This window comes from Cyprinodon tularosa, unplaced genomic scaffold, assembly GCF_016077235.1.
Source record: "Cyprinodon tularosa strain WSP-4 unplaced genomic scaffold, ASM1607723v1 ctg345, whole genome shotgun sequence".
In the NCBI taxonomy this organism is placed as follows: Eukaryota; Metazoa; Chordata; class Actinopteri; order Cyprinodontiformes; family Cyprinodontidae; genus Cyprinodon; species Cyprinodon tularosa.
Window position 1 is genome coordinate 256,361 of NW_024039058.1, and position 17,406 is coordinate 273,766.

The window sequence follows — 17,406 nt, forward strand, 5'->3', positions numbered from 1 at the left end:
GTCTTTATCTTTTCCTCGGGCATTTCAAGAGGCTTCTGCTTACATTTCAAATACTTTGTGCTAGATTATAAATTTTTTCTTCTGTGGAATTGGAATTATACTTTAATATTACTGACTAATCTAAACCTCTTTTCCAATTAAAACATTAACACTGACAATGCTGTAATTCATAATCAGCTACCCGGAGATTTCTATTTATAAATTATTTTACATATAATTTAACACACCCCAAAGCACCTAAATCATCCTTAAATGTATACTTATATATATTGAATTATCAAGACATTAATAATATGTTTAACTCTTCACAGGCTTAAACTTCTTATCAGATTTAAGAAAGTAGTGAGGATAAGATTGTGAACCTTGTCAAATATAATGATGTAATTAATATTTGATGTCATAGAAGGTTAATGAGAATATAGTTCCCTTTAAAAAAAAATGTTGCTTTTTGGTTACTCAAAAAAACTGCTATCCATTTACTATTTGAGAGGTTGTTGGATATTGCTGCTTGGATTACAGCAAAATATGGCAACTATAAAGGAAAAAAAATGTAAAAGCTCAAAATTCCAAGATTATGGAAAAACCTTGAGATGGCCTTATAAAGATTTGTATTGTTATTTTTGTTTGTATAATTTTAGGTGTTAATGGTAAATGTTTTGCTAAGCTGATTCTACATTTATTTAGATTATAATAATGCCACATACACCATTAAGTTTTGCCTGCATCTCAGCTATGGCAAGATCATCTTAACATGCTTCTGCATCATTGCTGGGAAGGCTACCATTACCTGTCTATAAAGATGTAGGCAGATTTACAGTATCACATAAAAATGTAAGACATTGGACATGTGGGCTTAATATAATCTGTATCTTGTCTCAAATGATTATATTTAATAACTTGAATCAGGGAAAATTTAATTTTGTGTCTAGTAATGGCATTCCCCTTCGTTTTAAAACGTATTTTTTTTGGTATATAGATTGATCAATCAAATGATATGATGCTTCTGTTGCTCTCTGCCCTATACAGAGCCAGGTCAGCTGACTTCAAACAGGAAGCCACAGCCAGCAGTGGACTGTCTTGCCCACTGAAACAGTTTTAGTTTGAATAGCAGAGAACCCCTTTATAGCTTTTTGAATTTTTTTTCTGGCAGATTTTATGGTATGAAAATGCATAAAAATATATTGATCTGGAACCTGATTATCGGATACCAGTTTGTCTAACTTAATTGGATCTCAAAACCCATGATAAATAATTTATGTTACGGTTCAAAATTGTCCTTACTTCCAGGCATATTCAGATTTCAAAGTAATAATATCATTATACCAACATGTTGGTTTTTAATGGAAGCAATAACGTTTTGCAGCGGCTGAATCACAGTCCTGTATGGCACCAGATAATGGACCTGTGAAAAGAGCTAAGAATGTGATAATATGGAGGACTTCCAATTTCTTAAAGCCTTGAACCAAAGATTGACTTTCAAAATTCGAAGGGAAACTCATTAAAAATGGGTCATTTATTATAAAATGATAAATGCAGGGCTCATTTCTTTTATATCAAGGAGCTATTTTTTAAATAAAGTAACAATTTAACTGTTTATTTTCTATATACAGTTACATTTTTTTCCTGTTTTTTCATTTTTTTTTTATATTTTGAGAGAGACCTTTTTTATTTCTTATCTAAAACAAACTTTTTGTTATTAAATAAAAGTTAGAAGTGGGTTTTAAGAAAGCTTACCTGCAGTCTAAGCTCCGACAGCTTTTTTAATTTTTCTATGAATTGTAAAGCTGATTTACAGCCCAGCATTAGAATATTTGTTAAATCTGTGCATTGTACAAACATCTTGAACAAAATAATTCCAAAACCATCTTTAGCAGTAATAACAAACATATACGCACAAATAATTTAAAAAACAATAAACACGTAACATTTACAAATCATGATCATTTATTCCCTCTGATTTTCCTCATTCGTTTGTAACACTTGCAATCACACAAAAAAAGCTGGTACACTCGCTGGTAAAATGTACAAGTGATTGTACTGCTTTGCTTACTGGTCCTCTTAAAGCACTGTGAAATAAGACTTTAAGATGCATTTCCTCTCTCTCTCTTATTATTGCTCAGGTTAGGTTCCCTCTGATTACTGTAATGATAGAGTACCGTGTTTGATTTAGAGACAGGGTTTTTGTGATCGAGCATACTGTTAATTTGAAATGAAACCATTACAAGACATGCCATACATTGAAGTTTTTGGCCTCTTTATTTCACTGCTGTGTAGAAAGTAGTGCAAATGCACGGATGGAACTGCCTTTCATCTAATCGTACCTGCCTAAGTGACTGCCCATGTGCACAGACCTTATTGGCCAACTCACATTTCAGTTCTTTCATTTAGTCAATCTTTCACATTTTAGTGCAGGTGTGATTGATAGTGGCAGAACCTGCATATTACAGACTTGACAAATTCAGGCGCTATTTTTATTACAATTACTCAGCCTTCTATTTTTAACTTGGCTCATCAGAAAATAGCCTGCTTCTGGTATTTGGTTCACCTCTAGCTCCTCATCAATTATTGAATGGGTTTTAACCAACGGCCTTTGATGGAGCCCTTGTTAATGTCTTTCTGTGGAATTGGTCATTTTTTTCTTCAGAGTGAAAGAGATCTCTAAATAAGTTTGGGACCTTAAGAACAATGTTTGAGTTTTAAAGCGTAATTCTTACCTTATTTTGGGGCTCAACTCAATTCATGTTAATTTGAGAGAAATTGCACAGTGCTGTGATTAACCCAACCACACTTCATAGTCCTTGATGTTTTAAGCCTCAGTTTTAAATCCGGTCTATACATGTGACTACTTCTTATCACATTCTCAAACAGTAATATTACCAAAGAGGACATCTAGTTAGTCTGAGTAGTTTATTTAGAAAACCAAACAAATATCCTTCATTGTCCCAGAGGAAATAATTCAGAAATAGAAAACTTAAAAATCTAAAAGATGAGATATAATGGATCTTTAGAGAAATTCTATGAACTTTAAATTTGACATCATGCGTGTTTATGCATGTAAGTCAACACTGTCCACACCACCAATGATAAGCATGCGTCAACACAAACAAAAACATTTTTGAACTTCAGTATTGAGCTTTTGTTTTAGAATCTGTTGAAGAAGCTTTTGAATTTGTGGATTTTGTACTCCCTACTTATGCTAAAGCCGATTTTACAAGCTGCCAATTTTTTTTTTTTTTATGTAATAATATAATCATATGGCTGGGTTGGTTAAAAAGTTGAAAAGAATCTAAGGGAATGCAGCAGACTCATTATTTCTGGATGAACATGTAGTGACAGAGGACAGTAACTTGCATTGTGGTTGACTTTTGCATACAGAGAGAGGATGCAGTAAAAGCCCCACCAGTAGCTTAACTGAATTAACCACTGCAAGATGGGATCAAGTGTATCTTTCATATTGGAAAACATGAAGTCGTCAGCAGCAGCAGCTCAGCCAAATATCCCTCTGCTGGAAGTGTCGCAACTAAACAGAACAAGCAGATGCAACTCAATTGAAGAGAAAAAAATACTAAAACCCAGCGGAAACGATGTTAAAGATGAGGACATATAAATTATGATTGGAGAGTAAAGGGTAAAAGGCTAACAGAGATATGGATTGGTCACAAGGACAGCCAAGGAGAACAATCTAGACTGAGATCTCTACAACCTGAACAGCCTGTACATTATAATTCTCTCTACCTCAAATTTCTGTGTAAAAACAACTGTTGTGTATATTAAATATAAACTTTTTATATATATTTCATTTTAAAAACAGTCAAATTGGTGCTAAGAACTAGAAAGATATCTCTGATCAGAAATTAGAACAAAACCATTTTTTTCGGAGATGTAAAAGTCAAATAAAGTTTCTTGTCGACCATGCCAAAAGAAAAAAAGAGCTAAAAGATGGAGTAAGCCCACAGAACAGACTGTGAAATTTGAATATTGATTGCAAAGTTATTTAAGACCTGGGATTGCATTAGTGGTTTGGCAGCAGATTCAAAAGGCTTTGGCTGCCCACCGAAGACTGAATTGCTATTGGTATGCCTTTATGGAAACAGAAGCACAACAGTTGTTTTCCAGTCTTGACTTGGATTAGTTTACATCCATCCTGGATTGATTTTCTATCAAGAGGAAACAAAACTTGTTTAAAGAGAGTAGGCTGCAGCCACCAAGATTGAGAGGGAGGCTAGTCATAACTGCCAAGAAGAAAGATGGCTTGTGCTACATTGGGACACTTAATGAATAAGATGTCTCTGGTCTCTTGGAGCTTTTTGTCTAAAGTGTGTGTGGATCATGGCTACAGTTAGTAACCATGCCTTCCTGGTTGCTTAGTTACAAAAGGGAGATCTATGCCCCTTCCCCAGTGTTAATAGTATACCTATAAACTTTAACTGTCACCTAATTTGGGTCTTAACACTGGGCAAAATAAATGAGAAAAATCTCACTCATATACTCACAGCCCTATTTGCTTGCATTAAACTCAAAATTACATGATTAGGAGCCTTTATGCTCATTTATGTGTCTGAAGAGGAAGAGAACATCAGTGTAAGTAGTGGATTAGGTTTTTCTGAGTATTGTGTTCTGCAGTGGTGTGTAATTACGGCAAAGACACTGATCTCTAGTGTCTGCAAGCAAGTTATTAGGCTGCCACTGGATGACATGCTGTGAGTCATTAGTCTCTGCTGTTACAACTAATAATCGGGTACAGATCCATTGATTCATGGATGCATTTATAGAGCCATAATAAGGTGTTTTCTAAAACTTTATCGGCCTTTTTTTGTTTTGTTTTTTGTTGTTTTTTTTATTACTATGTCACACATCAGATTTGGTGGTTGTGTCCTGGATTTGTGGACTTTTCACTGGGCACTCATGGGTCTCTACCCTGTGTTTTGGGGGGGTTCTCTTTGGTTTCCAAGTTTTAATGTTACTTACAAAGCAAAGTTCAGATGTTGGCCTTAATCAAATAACAAACCATAGAGCTACCACTTCAGCTTCATGTGGATTCTTACATTTTCTGCTCAGTGCTTCACTATGAGAAGTGTCCAATTATAAAATATGCAAAATACCTGAAACAGAGATGACGGGGCGACATGAGTCATAGATGCCTTGGAAATGTTTAAACCTTATTGATGATAAAGTATAGAACACACCCCTATTTTTGCGTTGGCTGTTTAACATGATAAGTTAATCCCAAATTTCTTGGAATATTGAAGAGTTCCGTTGTGATTCTGATTTAAAGATTACCAACGTGAATGTGGAAGTCTCCTAGAATAATTAAACAGTCCTAATCAACACATATCACAGATAAAAGGTGATTAACTCTAGGACTCCCTGAATTCCGACACTGCTAGAAATCCCCCTGGCAGTTGAATTAAGTTAAATTTTGCCAAATGAGTTCCCATATTGGTAAAGATGTCATTGAATGAATTGGTTCTAGTGCACTATATTAAGCAATTATGAATAAAGTATGACATTGCGTACTTTTTAATCAAATGCTTTTTTATAATATATTTTTGTATAGTAATACCTCCATCCATCTTCTATCATACTTATCCCAAGTGGGGTCGCGAGGGGTGCTGGTGCCTATCTCCAGCTGTCTACGGGCAAGAGGCGGAGTCAACCCTGGACAGGTCGCCAGTCCATCGCAGGGCAACACGGAGACAAACAGGACAAACAACCATTCACGCCTAAGGAGAATTTAGAGACACAAATAAACCTAACAGTCATGTTTTTGGACTGTGTGAAGATGCTGGAGTACCGGAGTAGTCGGAGAGAACCCACGCATGCTCAGGGTGAACATGCAAACTCCATGCAGAAAGAGGAACCCAGATCTTCTTGCTGCAAGGCGGCAGTGCTACCCACTGTCTCACTGAGCAGCCCCTAAAGCAATACAAATATAGCAAAATAAAACGGTAAATTGAATAAAAGGTTTTACTAAAGAAGTTCAGAGTTTGAAACTATTAGTCTACTTATTTATATAAATTGACTTTGACACTAAATTAAATTATTATTTACACTTAAGAACAATAGTTTTAAACTTTACAGTAAAAATGAACATTTAAAAATTTAACAATTTAACTAGTTAACTGACAAAAAAACTATATACAGTTTATACATTCTTTTTTTAGCAATAGAACTTTTTGTATAACTAATAGTCCAAAGGTTTTTTGTAGTCTAAAAAATATAAAAAACAAAAATATATATCATATCAATTCAAATATATATATTTTTTTTTTTTTAATTGAGCTGTTTTTTGTGGGTGTTCAAGCCTCTGGACACCTGTGATTCATTATTCACCACTTCCTGGACCCTGTGTGGCTGCTTTTGTCAGCCAGCTGTTGTGCTGTGTGTGGCTCCGCCGGACCTGCTTTGTGTTTGTCATCTCTGTTTTCCTACACGACGCTTATCAGACATGCAGTGTATGCATACAAAGAGGCCAGTGTGTGTTTGATGTCTCCCTTATTAGCGCTCAGGGCCACACTCAAGCTGCTTTATTCATCCCCATTCAGCTGCATACAGGAACAGCTGTGTTTCATGTTTAGCAAAATTATCTTTGGATATAGTGCAGTTGACATCACTTCTTCGTTGAAACTGTATTTGTATGTTGTTCTTTTAGTGATGGGTGCATTAGATTCAAACTTGTAAGATTCTTATCTGTTGCTATAAAAAAAAAGAAGTACAAGTAAACTTAGTCATAGTATGTTGGGTATTTGCAAAAACAACAAAGGATGCATGGAATTATTTCCTAACACATGGTACAGTAGCAAATTTGGGTGTTGATTTTTGTTGCACAGAGCTGCCACACACCCACTCCAGCTGGGTGCAGCTGTTATTTGGTCTCATTTACAGCCAGCTGGCACATGGTCTGCTTACTGAAGAAGGGATGAGCTGTCAAACCATGCATAGTAGTTGAGCTCGAAACCATTATCAGTCTCTAACAATTTGCTTTCTCTAAACCCTGTATATTTAGTGATATTTATTTCTCTGTGTAATTAAACAATGCTACAGGTGAACTTATCACCTTGTATGAGCTTACTGTAGTTGTTTCCTTCTGGTGCCACTGTGTGCTTGTAATATGTGTTCATGCATTTCCCACTTTCTATTTTTTTCCCCCCTTCACTACTTTTCTCACATCTTCCACAGACCGAGCAGGATAGATATGACTAAAGGGCTGCCAGTAACAACAACAGATGCTCATGTTGTTCTCCCATGCCTCCCTGCATATCAGTGGGGTGGCGGGTGTGTCAATACTTTTGTGTGTGTGCGAACTGCCTTGGCAGTACTAGATACTCTAATGAGACTGGCAGGATATTTTTTTCATAATACATTAGTGTGGCACTTACAAAATACAAAAATACAAGAATCTACAATTTTTTTAAATCAAGTCGGTCAATTTGTGCTCTGCACATTTAATAAACATTGATTTCTGTCTAAAATATATCCTTAGTTAGCAGAGTGGTTACTTCCAAAACCCATTACATCCATCCATTTAGATGCTCTAACTGTTCTGATATGATGATGTAGATTAGCAAGAATCAAATTTTAATAACATAAAGTTGAATTTGATGAATTTGACCATCTGTCAATATAGATACTTTTCCGATTCCAGACCTCTTTAATGTTATTCTTATCATTCTGTCACAGGAGTTGAGCTTTGTTTTTTGTTAATATTCAGATTGCGAAATAGAATCAGAGAGTCGTTTTGGTATAGAAAACTTCTTATGGTACTTTGAACAACAGTGGTTTGTTAAGTGGAGACGGCTGCACTGTGACACAGAGCCAGACAGTGTGTTCTGTTTTGCTTGTCTGCGGGCTTTGCTCATAATGTTGAAGATTTTATATACATGCTGAAGGAAAGAAATGCTTTTTATGGGAAGAAATTTTTGCTAATGACGTAAAACCTTTGAAAACTTAATTATTTTTCACTTTCCTTTAGGCCTTTCCATACAAACTAAGAGATCAACAGAGTATTCTTGTCAATGTACAATCAAATAATACATTTTAGTTTAAGGATAAGCTAACCGTAATAAAGGCCTGCATAATTGCATTGCATCCAACTGCGATGGTCCTCCCTACAGATGGTAGGGGGGGCCCTCGTTGACCGCCATGCTTATGCTGACAAGCTTCTCACTCTGGTCTGGCTCCAAGAGGATGCATCAGTCATCATAAACTGCTTGTGGTCATTAATTGTCACCTCCTGTTGTCTAGGCTGATAAATTGCTTTTTGATATAATAGTTTGATAAAAAATAGTTGAATCAGTAAATTACTTATCAGTAATGGGAAATAGAGCTGAAGCTCTGATTACTGATGAGTAATAATTGATAAGCTAAGGACCTCTATCATCTGATGGTAGCCAAAAGTAGTCTAGCTGCTCCTTTGGAGTGGAAGAAGTCAGTTGAGACATCTGGTCATGAAAGGCAAAGAGGAAACCAGAACCAATACCTGCTAGAAGACTATTTATTCTTTCCTATGTCAGAACATACTGGGATCTTTCAGAATGACTGAAGGGTGTTGCTGGAGTAACTGAATTCTTCTACTTGTCCTGTCGAAGATAAAAATCTCATCTTTTGCTCATAATCAGATCTACATTAAGTTAGTTAAAAAAAACAAAAAAAACAATAGATCATTTTAAAAGTGTATCACTATAAACATGGCTATCTAAGTTTGTGCGAAAATGATGTTTTATATAATTAAATAGATTTTTATTTGTCTTGGCCTATCTCTAATGGGCTTTTCAAGTCATAGCAATAACAACGGTGGTCTTTTTAGCCTCTTCTTTAGTATCTCAAATTTTAAAGAGAGCTTTCAGTTTCATCCTAGTTATTTGCTTTTCATGCAGTTGAAGTTTAATAAGGAAAAAAACTTATTTTTAAAGTTTCAATATATGTCGGTAAAAATCAGTGTTCAAAACATGAAGTCTATTTAAGATAGAAATCATACAAGGCAATCTTGTTATGAATACAAATAAATTGTTAAACAAGTCAGTGTTCCTGTGTGAACTTGTTGTTCAAAGAAATCTGCTTCATGCCAGGAGGTCTCATGCTGGGCTTTATTCTGCAGCTCCAGATGCAGAAACCAAGCTTGAGGGGGGGAAAAAAGTTCCTGTGGGTTCATCGTTTTTCCAGGAGTTGTTGGGCAAAATTCAACATCAGTGCATAAAAATATCCCATTTCATTGTCCAATAGCCATTGTCCAAAAGTCACTTCTGTTCTGCTTTTCTGTTTTCACTAGCATAGGTTGGTGGATTTACCTTTTTTTTTCTAAAGTTCCCCTGAAATTGTTCTGTCTGGCCAGTACCGATTTGAATGTGTTATTCAGCAGCTTGAACCTTCCAGCGTGCTGCCAAACTATCTTCCGGTGGAAATACTTTGTCGATATGGATGGCTTTTGTAACCGCACCTTACCTTGGCTTATCCAAGTGTACACATTGATTTTACAGCATATCCACACTTCCACTGCCCAGTTTCAAGCGCTGCAAGCAGCAAAAAAGCTTCTGCTGCTTAATTTTTGATGCTTGTACACATTAAGGCACGAAGCTCCTCAAGTGCATCTTTGGGCTCCTGAAGCGCATCCAGTAAAGTGGGTCCACATGCATCAGATGCTGCTACTGCGTTTAATGGCAGAGAGCTGAGTTTTATAAGTGAGAAACTCCATATCAGAATATTGTCTGTGCAGGTATTTCATCAAGATTAGATCCTGCCTTCAAATATTATTTCGTACCAGCACGAAACCCCGTTCCTAGGCGGTGCTGTTAGTGAAAATCCCCTTCTAGAGCTTACTCTGGCCTGGTCGCCTCTTGAAGGTTTTCCACTACTATTCGTGGCAGCTGGAAGTAGCGGTTTTCATGTACGTAATCCAAACTGCACACACCGGAATAATAAAAGCAAATATTTTTTTGCCGGCAGGTTTCGACATTTTAAGTAAATTTAGGCATTAATAAACTGTTTCAGGACTGTGATCATAGCGCTCTGCATCAGCATTCCTGTTCTGTCTCCCTGCCAACTCCCAGATCAGCTTCTCCTATTGGTTGATGTGGCGCATGAAGCAGCTAAAGTACATTTTTTCCAACTCCAGCAGCTGTTGTTTGTGCAGCGTGTCACGCACACCAGATGCTCAGAAGCTAACACCGTAAGATGCGCTGCTCCTGCTGCTCGAAACATGCTGCACAACCTTTAGATGCACCTTGATGCACATCAAACATCGACTTTGCATGTAGACCTGCTGCTTCAGCAGTGTGCACTCTAACTGTATCGTATATCTACACAATAGGAAGGAGGGATAGATCCATATTACTTATCATGTAACTTTGGAGGGTTTTTTATTTTCAATGTTATAGCATATTGTGTCTTTGCTGTGGGTTTTCAGTATTTGACCCTTTGCATACTTCAGTGTTTATTTAACAGGATTTTTTTTTTTTATGTAAAAACTTGGTTAAAAAAAACGCAACAACAAAAAAAGATGGAAATGGAAGCGAAGCTAGAAAGTGCCTTTGACCCCTAATCATTAATCTGTTTCTCAGCTCCTTATCAATTTGTGCTTATTCCCCTGTGTGTGTCTGTGTATAAATAGATGCTGGAAGTCTACATGAGTGTTTCAGCTGCTGGCTGAGATGTTTAAAAAAAAAAAAAAAGCAAAATGTGGTCAGAAGGTCCAGTAAATATTTTGTACCTGTAAAAGAATAACTCTATGCAACTAGGTTTTATATAACAAGATGTACATAGTCGTGTGAGAGAAAAATGTGTGTGTCTATTGTTTCAATTTTCTCATTTTCTCACTGATAAAGTAAATGTGAATGAAATGCAGCTTCATTTTGAGCCAAAAGTTCAAAGGAAACTCAGCCCTAAATCCATTTTTTTTTAATCACGCATCTTTTCAGGAATCATAGTGTGTACTAGTGCTCTAAACTTAATTAGGCCGCTGTCCTGTAGCTTTTAAACATTCTTGCTTCTTTACACCTGCCTCCAATATGAGCGCATTAGCAGAGCTATATAGCTCGGCTGCTGCTGGTGAGGTAACCATTTGATTCAGGGTTAGAGGCAAAGGACACAACTAAAAGTTGCCGGACACCAGCCATTGAGATCACTGCTCTATGACTTCATCTCTCCGCCTCTAACTTTGTCCAGCTATTCTGAGTCATTTGTGGTAGAGCTGTATTTCCTGACAGATTATTTACTAATTAGCTTGGTTGTAATGACATCATTTTATTTAGGGTCATCAGGGTTTTCTACAGTAATAATGTACTACTTGGTTTTGGTTTATAAAATAAAATCTCACCAGAATATCGTTGTGCATGCTTGGGACATTTTTGTGCTTGTCGGCTATTCTGCAAGGATAAATAAAACAAGTTAACATAATGAAGTTTTGCCTTCCAAATTGACTTAAGATTTTTCGTCACAGCAACAGCACAAACTTTTTTTTTCTTCCCAAAACTGTTTTTATTATAATTGTGCATGGATAGGAGGATATAGAAACCAAAGTTGATTTAAAGCATCAGATCTTTTGGAATCTTAATTAGGCCTGAACTTTCACAGAAAAACGAAATCACATTTTCCTCTGTCGATGCAGCTTGGTGGCCACAGGCGTCTCAGTCTGAGTGGGGGGAAAAAAAGGCTCGTGTAGTAAAAGACCATCATGACCCAGACTGTCAGCATGCATCTTTCTCAAAATATTATACAGGCTTCTGTTTATGGAGGTTGAAAGCTGGATATTTTTCCAGGCCAGGAGAAAGTAGTCAAGTGGACATACAGAGCCTTAAAAAAGTGTCATTGAAACTGGGGGAGATTTCCACTATAGTGGAGCGATGTGTGAGCGATCATCACATGCTGAACAACCATTACTTCTCCTCATACAGCTATAAATGTCTCTATCTCAGCTGCCTTCCTCTTTCTCTGCACTTAAAGTATTATCTCCCACAGCTAAGTGTTTTTCCTTATGCAAAGCATCTTTAGTTGATAAAGTTTTAATAACACAGCTCGTTAGTTTGCAAGTAATGTGATGGTGTCGCCAGTTGTGAAAATTGGCAAAAATATCCACTTCTGAAAAATATAACTGTTAGTAAAGCTGTTATGCAATGTCATTACTCCCATGCTGCCCATTGTGAAGCAAAAACAAATATGACAAAATGACAGAAAATCTCAGTGTGAATAACCGTTTGATTAGTTGGTACATCAAGCAACATTTCACAACAATTACTACTGCAAGTCGCATTGGATGAGCCTCTGAGCCTACCACAGCCTGCAGGATTTTTGCTCATTTCCAAATGGGAACTTCTCCTGCTCCTTATTGTTGACTGTTTTTTTGCTTCTGAACAGAAATGTTCCAGTCTAATGACAGATTTATATCTGTATTCAGGTCTGGACTTTGTTTTGGCTAAAATCCGACACCTAAAAGTGTTTCCCATTAAACCACTTAGATGGTTGCTTTAGATGTATGCTTCAGATTATTCTCTAATTGGAAGCTTAAACAGACTAACACAGGATCTGCTTAATAAAGTCCCTATATACTGTATAGCTTCAGCCATCTTTCCCTTATATTTGACTACTTCCCAAGTCCCTGCTGCCTTCCCAAAGCCTGACTTTTTTTAGACTCCTGTTGCTCCACCTGAGAAAGGAAACGAGCAACTATCGGGACCCCCTGCAGTCTGTTTCTCACCATGGAGTTTGAGTTAAAGATGATGTCTTAGGGTTTGCTGCAAGACACTTCTGGGAAAATGTTTTTTTTTTGTGGGACTTGACACCTAATCAAAGTCATCCAGCTTAAAGTTGGAATACATAAAAAGTAAACTAAAGTCAGTAAAACAAATTGGTTTCATATTGTGTTAGTGATATGATCAGAATGGTACAGATTTCCATCTTTCGATCTGTAGGATCTAAGTTTCAACCTGATCTGATTTTATTTTTCTGGGGCTAAAGAATGTTCTTTAGGTTCTTGTGACATGAAATGAAAATAAGCTGATGTTTAATGAAGGCATATAAGCAAAAGTTCCTGACCTTTTTGTTTATAATTATTTATAACTTGAACTTGAAGCTTGCAAGGAAACGTTGTTAAAGGATACATTTGAAGACTAATTATATTGTGAGTTATTGGGTTCTAGGTATTAAAATACTGAGATTCGATCAAACATTTACTAATTAGAGCCAATTATGCACCATTCTGATTCAAACTTTACTGGAGCATCTTTAGTTTTAATATAAAGATTTTTTTTCTAATCATAAACTTTTTTACATTTTTACATCCGTATATTTTTATGGCTCTTTAATTACTTTGACTGACTTAAGTGGAAAAAAAATCCTATATTTTACTGAACCAAATCTTTCCTACTTTCATTTAATAAATCGACCGATCCTACATTAGATTTCCGCTCTTTCTGCCTGATTTGAAGTCTCGTGCATATCAGAGGGAAGGAATGGATTTTAAATTTCCCTGGAGAAATTATTAGTACAGCATGTATCTGAACCAGGTACAGATTAAAAACCAAGCCCGTTATAAACCCATTAACCCAGTCATTATGATCTGGGGAAAGTCTGAGTATGAGGGTGTCTAAATTTAGAGCCACTCCTCTGCCCCTGGTTCTGATAGAGGCCTTTTCTTTTGAATATATGTCTAAGTTCAGGTGCAGTGCCATCAAATCTAGGATTATACTTGATTAATGACATGATCACCTTATTGCATTTTCACACTCCTCAAATCAGTTGCCAAATACTTCCTGGAAATAGACCCTGAAAAGAAAAAATATAAAATATTTTTATTTAACTGTTTTAGCAACAATATCTCTAAGGCTTTTATTAAAACATATATATATATATATATATATATATATATATATATATATATATATATATATATATATATATATATATATACATACACACATACAGGAAGAATAATAGGATTCTGCCATAAGAGGTATTCAATTCAGAGTAAAATATTTCATAAATTGCACTTTACAATTGCAGAGTTATCTAAAATCAAGATACCAGTAACATTCACAATAGACAGCTAAATGTACTCAAATGTTTGATCCTGTTTTACATCAAAAGGTTTTTTTTTGGCTTTTTTTTTAAACACTTTCTTAAGCATACAACCAAATATTACTCCCAAATCACTATATTTGGTATACTTCCCAACACGAATCTTCCACACTCTCTGGAAAAAGGAAGAGAAAAAAACAGTAGCTTTCACCTCTAGTTTGGCTTGCAGATTTATTTTACTAAATTCAAAACTAAGCACCCCCTCCTCCCTTGACCCCTGGGTGAAAGATCCTTAAGTTAGACTGTAGGTCTTATTTATTTATTCATTTATTTTAGCGGGGTCGTTATGTGGTGCATTTGAGCAGGGATTGGTTGCTCATTTGTGGTTGGACCTGAATTTGGGGCAGGGCGAGCTAGGGAGAAACCAACATACTGTACTTGTAATTCTTGCACTTGTTGTTCACTCTTAAACCATCTTTTTTTTTCCTCTTTCTTTAGAGACTTGCAACTGAGGCTGAAAGGTTACAAAAGGAACATGAGTGGAGAGTCGACAGTGATGTAAGTTAGAAGCCATACAGTAAATTCATTAACTTACATGCAAATCAAGAGCTGCATGTGCAGAGAAGTTGTATTTCAATTGTGTTTTAATAACTGTCAGAAAGATACAATTTCATTACCGTATATCATGAACTGGCATGAAAGTAAGTAAAATGATGTATGTTTCACAATATTATGAGTTTTAACATTGAATCTAATTTCATATAAAACCATGCTTGTTTCCCTCTTGAAACCACAAACTGCACTGCTTGTGCTTACTGTGGTTGCTTTAGGTCTTCATATGCTCTCTTATGAAATGGTTGCAATCATGAATATAAATGTTCATTTGAAAACACAATTTTATTGCTGCCAATTAACAAATGAAAATGAATACTCTGCACATTTAGTGATGGAGGGAAGTGGATTGATTTGAGCCATTATTGCTTTTAGGTTGGAATTGGAGCTATTTTCAAACCTTAATGACTTCTGTCCATTAAACCTTTTTCTGTAATTTAATGTCATGCATATTATCAAGTGTTGAAAGATTTTAGTAGGACTCATGTCTTTAGTAGACTGATAGATTTATACATTATATAACTATGTATTTGCTTGCCTGGCAAGTGCATACCTTTTTGCTTAATGAACTCAGGTTTTTAAGACTGAACCCGATAAACATAATAGTTTTATTTGCATGCAAACGTAAATCATACATAAAACTACCCTGACTTAATTTAAAGATGACAAATTTACACTGAAGCCTTTTAATTAGGTCTTAAACAATTAATCGGATTAATCGTGATTAATTGATTATTGATATAAATGTCAACTACTTTAGTAATGGAGTAATAGTTAACTGGAGTATAGAGACTCTAAAATGCCTGTAGCTGACAGAGCGACTCACTTAGAGCAGTCATTATACCAAAATTATTAAAATATATATATATCAACATTTTGCATTTAGGGTTAAAAAAAATGTGTCTCCTCAGTTGTAAAAGTTTGAGTTCCACCTGGTTTAATTTCGTAGAAAATCTTCTTTATCTTTGGTTATCCGATTATTAGTTGATTACTCAAAAAAATAATCAACGGATTAATCAATTTGCTAAATATTCATTAGTTGCACCCCTACATTTAATAGCTCTGGCAGATTGACGTTTAAGCCAAGTATATTAACCCCACAGGGGCGGTTAATGTACTTGGTTTGATACAATTTACTCTTTAAAAAAAGAGTAATTTTTCTTTTTAAAACATGTTCACTTAATTATCATCTGACACTCCTAAGCAGATGTCAGTTTTGGGCTCGGTTGTTTTTAGCTATTAAGCTTGTTTCCATTTGATAAAAAAAAAGAAACCCTGTGAGATAATTTTACACTAGCAGTGGTACTAGCATTATTGTTTGCACATGGCTGCAGGGTAGGCAGACAGGTGTTGAGAGTCAGTGAACCAGCTTAGTGGCTCCTGGGCATTATGTCAGCAGTGAGACTAGCTTGTTACCACCAGACTAGCCTGTGTACTGACATGAAGCCCAGCAGTGCAAAACACCAGGATCCTCACTGATCCATGCTGCCAGCAGAGGCCTGCTATTTAAGAAGAGAAAAAAACTCCTAATTGACTTAACTCTAAGCTGGAAAAAAATGACCCCAACTTGAATGCCTTTTTCTCATTCATATTCTTCTCATGTTTCTTTTTTTTTTATATCTTTGCAGCCCAACAAACTCCTTTACTACAATGCCAAGGATGGTGTAAGTATGTGTATGTGTACATACATTTTCTGAAAGATGTTGAACAATTCCCTCCTGGTTCTAAAATATTGTCTTTTCCTAAATATGAAGAAATGAACAGGTTTGTATATTATGTACCTCAAAAGAAAAAAAAATAGTGCTTATATTGTAGAATTTCTGTGCATTGCATTTTACTATCAACTCTGAACAGCCTTGAAGTCAGTAAGCAAAAGTGTTGCCTTCCATGGACTATGATATCCTCAGTCTTCTTAATGGCTTGTGCCCAGTTGTAAATTGGGAATTCCTTTTTATATTTGTTTTTAATTAATCAAAGCCTGTTTACTTACTGGTAATGGGTAATATTTGTACAAAGAACAATAAAGACCATGTATACCTTTCCATCACATTCCTCTGTGCTCTGTACTAAAATAAGTCAAAATAAAATAAATTGAGGCTTGTGGTTGGACTGTCACAAACTGTGGGGAAAGCAACTAAAAGACTTTTATCAGACACTATAAATAGGTCTTTAGTATATGGTAATGAATTTTATTTGTCTTATGCTAAGGTAGGATGTTTATGAGAGCTTCCTGTACTCACCACTATAACTGTATTTTCACAAACGGCCCTGGTCCTTCATTCTTCTACTCCATGTAGGCAGCCATCTGCCTTAAGTCAATGTTTTTTACAGGTCCTGTGTTCATTCTGTATTTCTCGGCACAGATGAATAGGACCTCTTTAGAAAAAGAACAAGAGACAGAAGAGGAGAAGAGAAACCGGTTCATTCCTGACGACTTTGAAATAGACCCGACCTTTAAACGCCATGTCTCCTACAACACCACTGCCGTCCACATCCCTACAGACATATATGAAGGCTGTAAGTTCAAATACCTTTAAATGAAGAAAAATAAATTTATACAGGATTTATTTATTTATCCAGGCCAACAGGGAAACAGGTGGCCAGATAGTATCTGACACCTCCTCCACTTTTTAAAAGGTGGCAAGGATAATCATGTTTTTGATTTGTTATATTTTGACCCCCACAGATCTGACTTCTCCCAGCTGTCTTTATTCATCATAGTATTTTTCAACTGAGCTGACTCACCTACTTGGCAAAACCTAATGTGAAAATTAAATCTTTTCCTTG

General features: G+C 35.9%; 1 protein-coding gene across 4 annotated transcripts in view; it reads left to right on the forward strand.

Annotated features, from left to right (window-relative positions):
* cacna2d1a (calcium channel, voltage-dependent, alpha 2/delta subunit 1a) overlaps positions 1 to 17,406 on the forward strand; it is a 118,706-nt gene that overhangs the window by 30,623 nt on the left and 70,677 nt on the right. For all 4 annotated transcript variants that reach the window (XM_038294780.1, XM_038294777.1, XM_038294778.1 and 1 more), the window contains exons 4-6: positions 14,506 to 14,565; positions 16,248 to 16,283; positions 16,983 to 17,136. In XM_038294780.1, the coding sequence (XP_038150708.1) occupies positions 14,506 to 14,565; positions 16,248 to 16,283; positions 16,983 to 17,136 (250 nt within the window). The remainder of the gene's footprint in view (positions 1 to 14,505; positions 14,566 to 16,247; positions 16,284 to 16,982; positions 17,137 to 17,406) is intronic.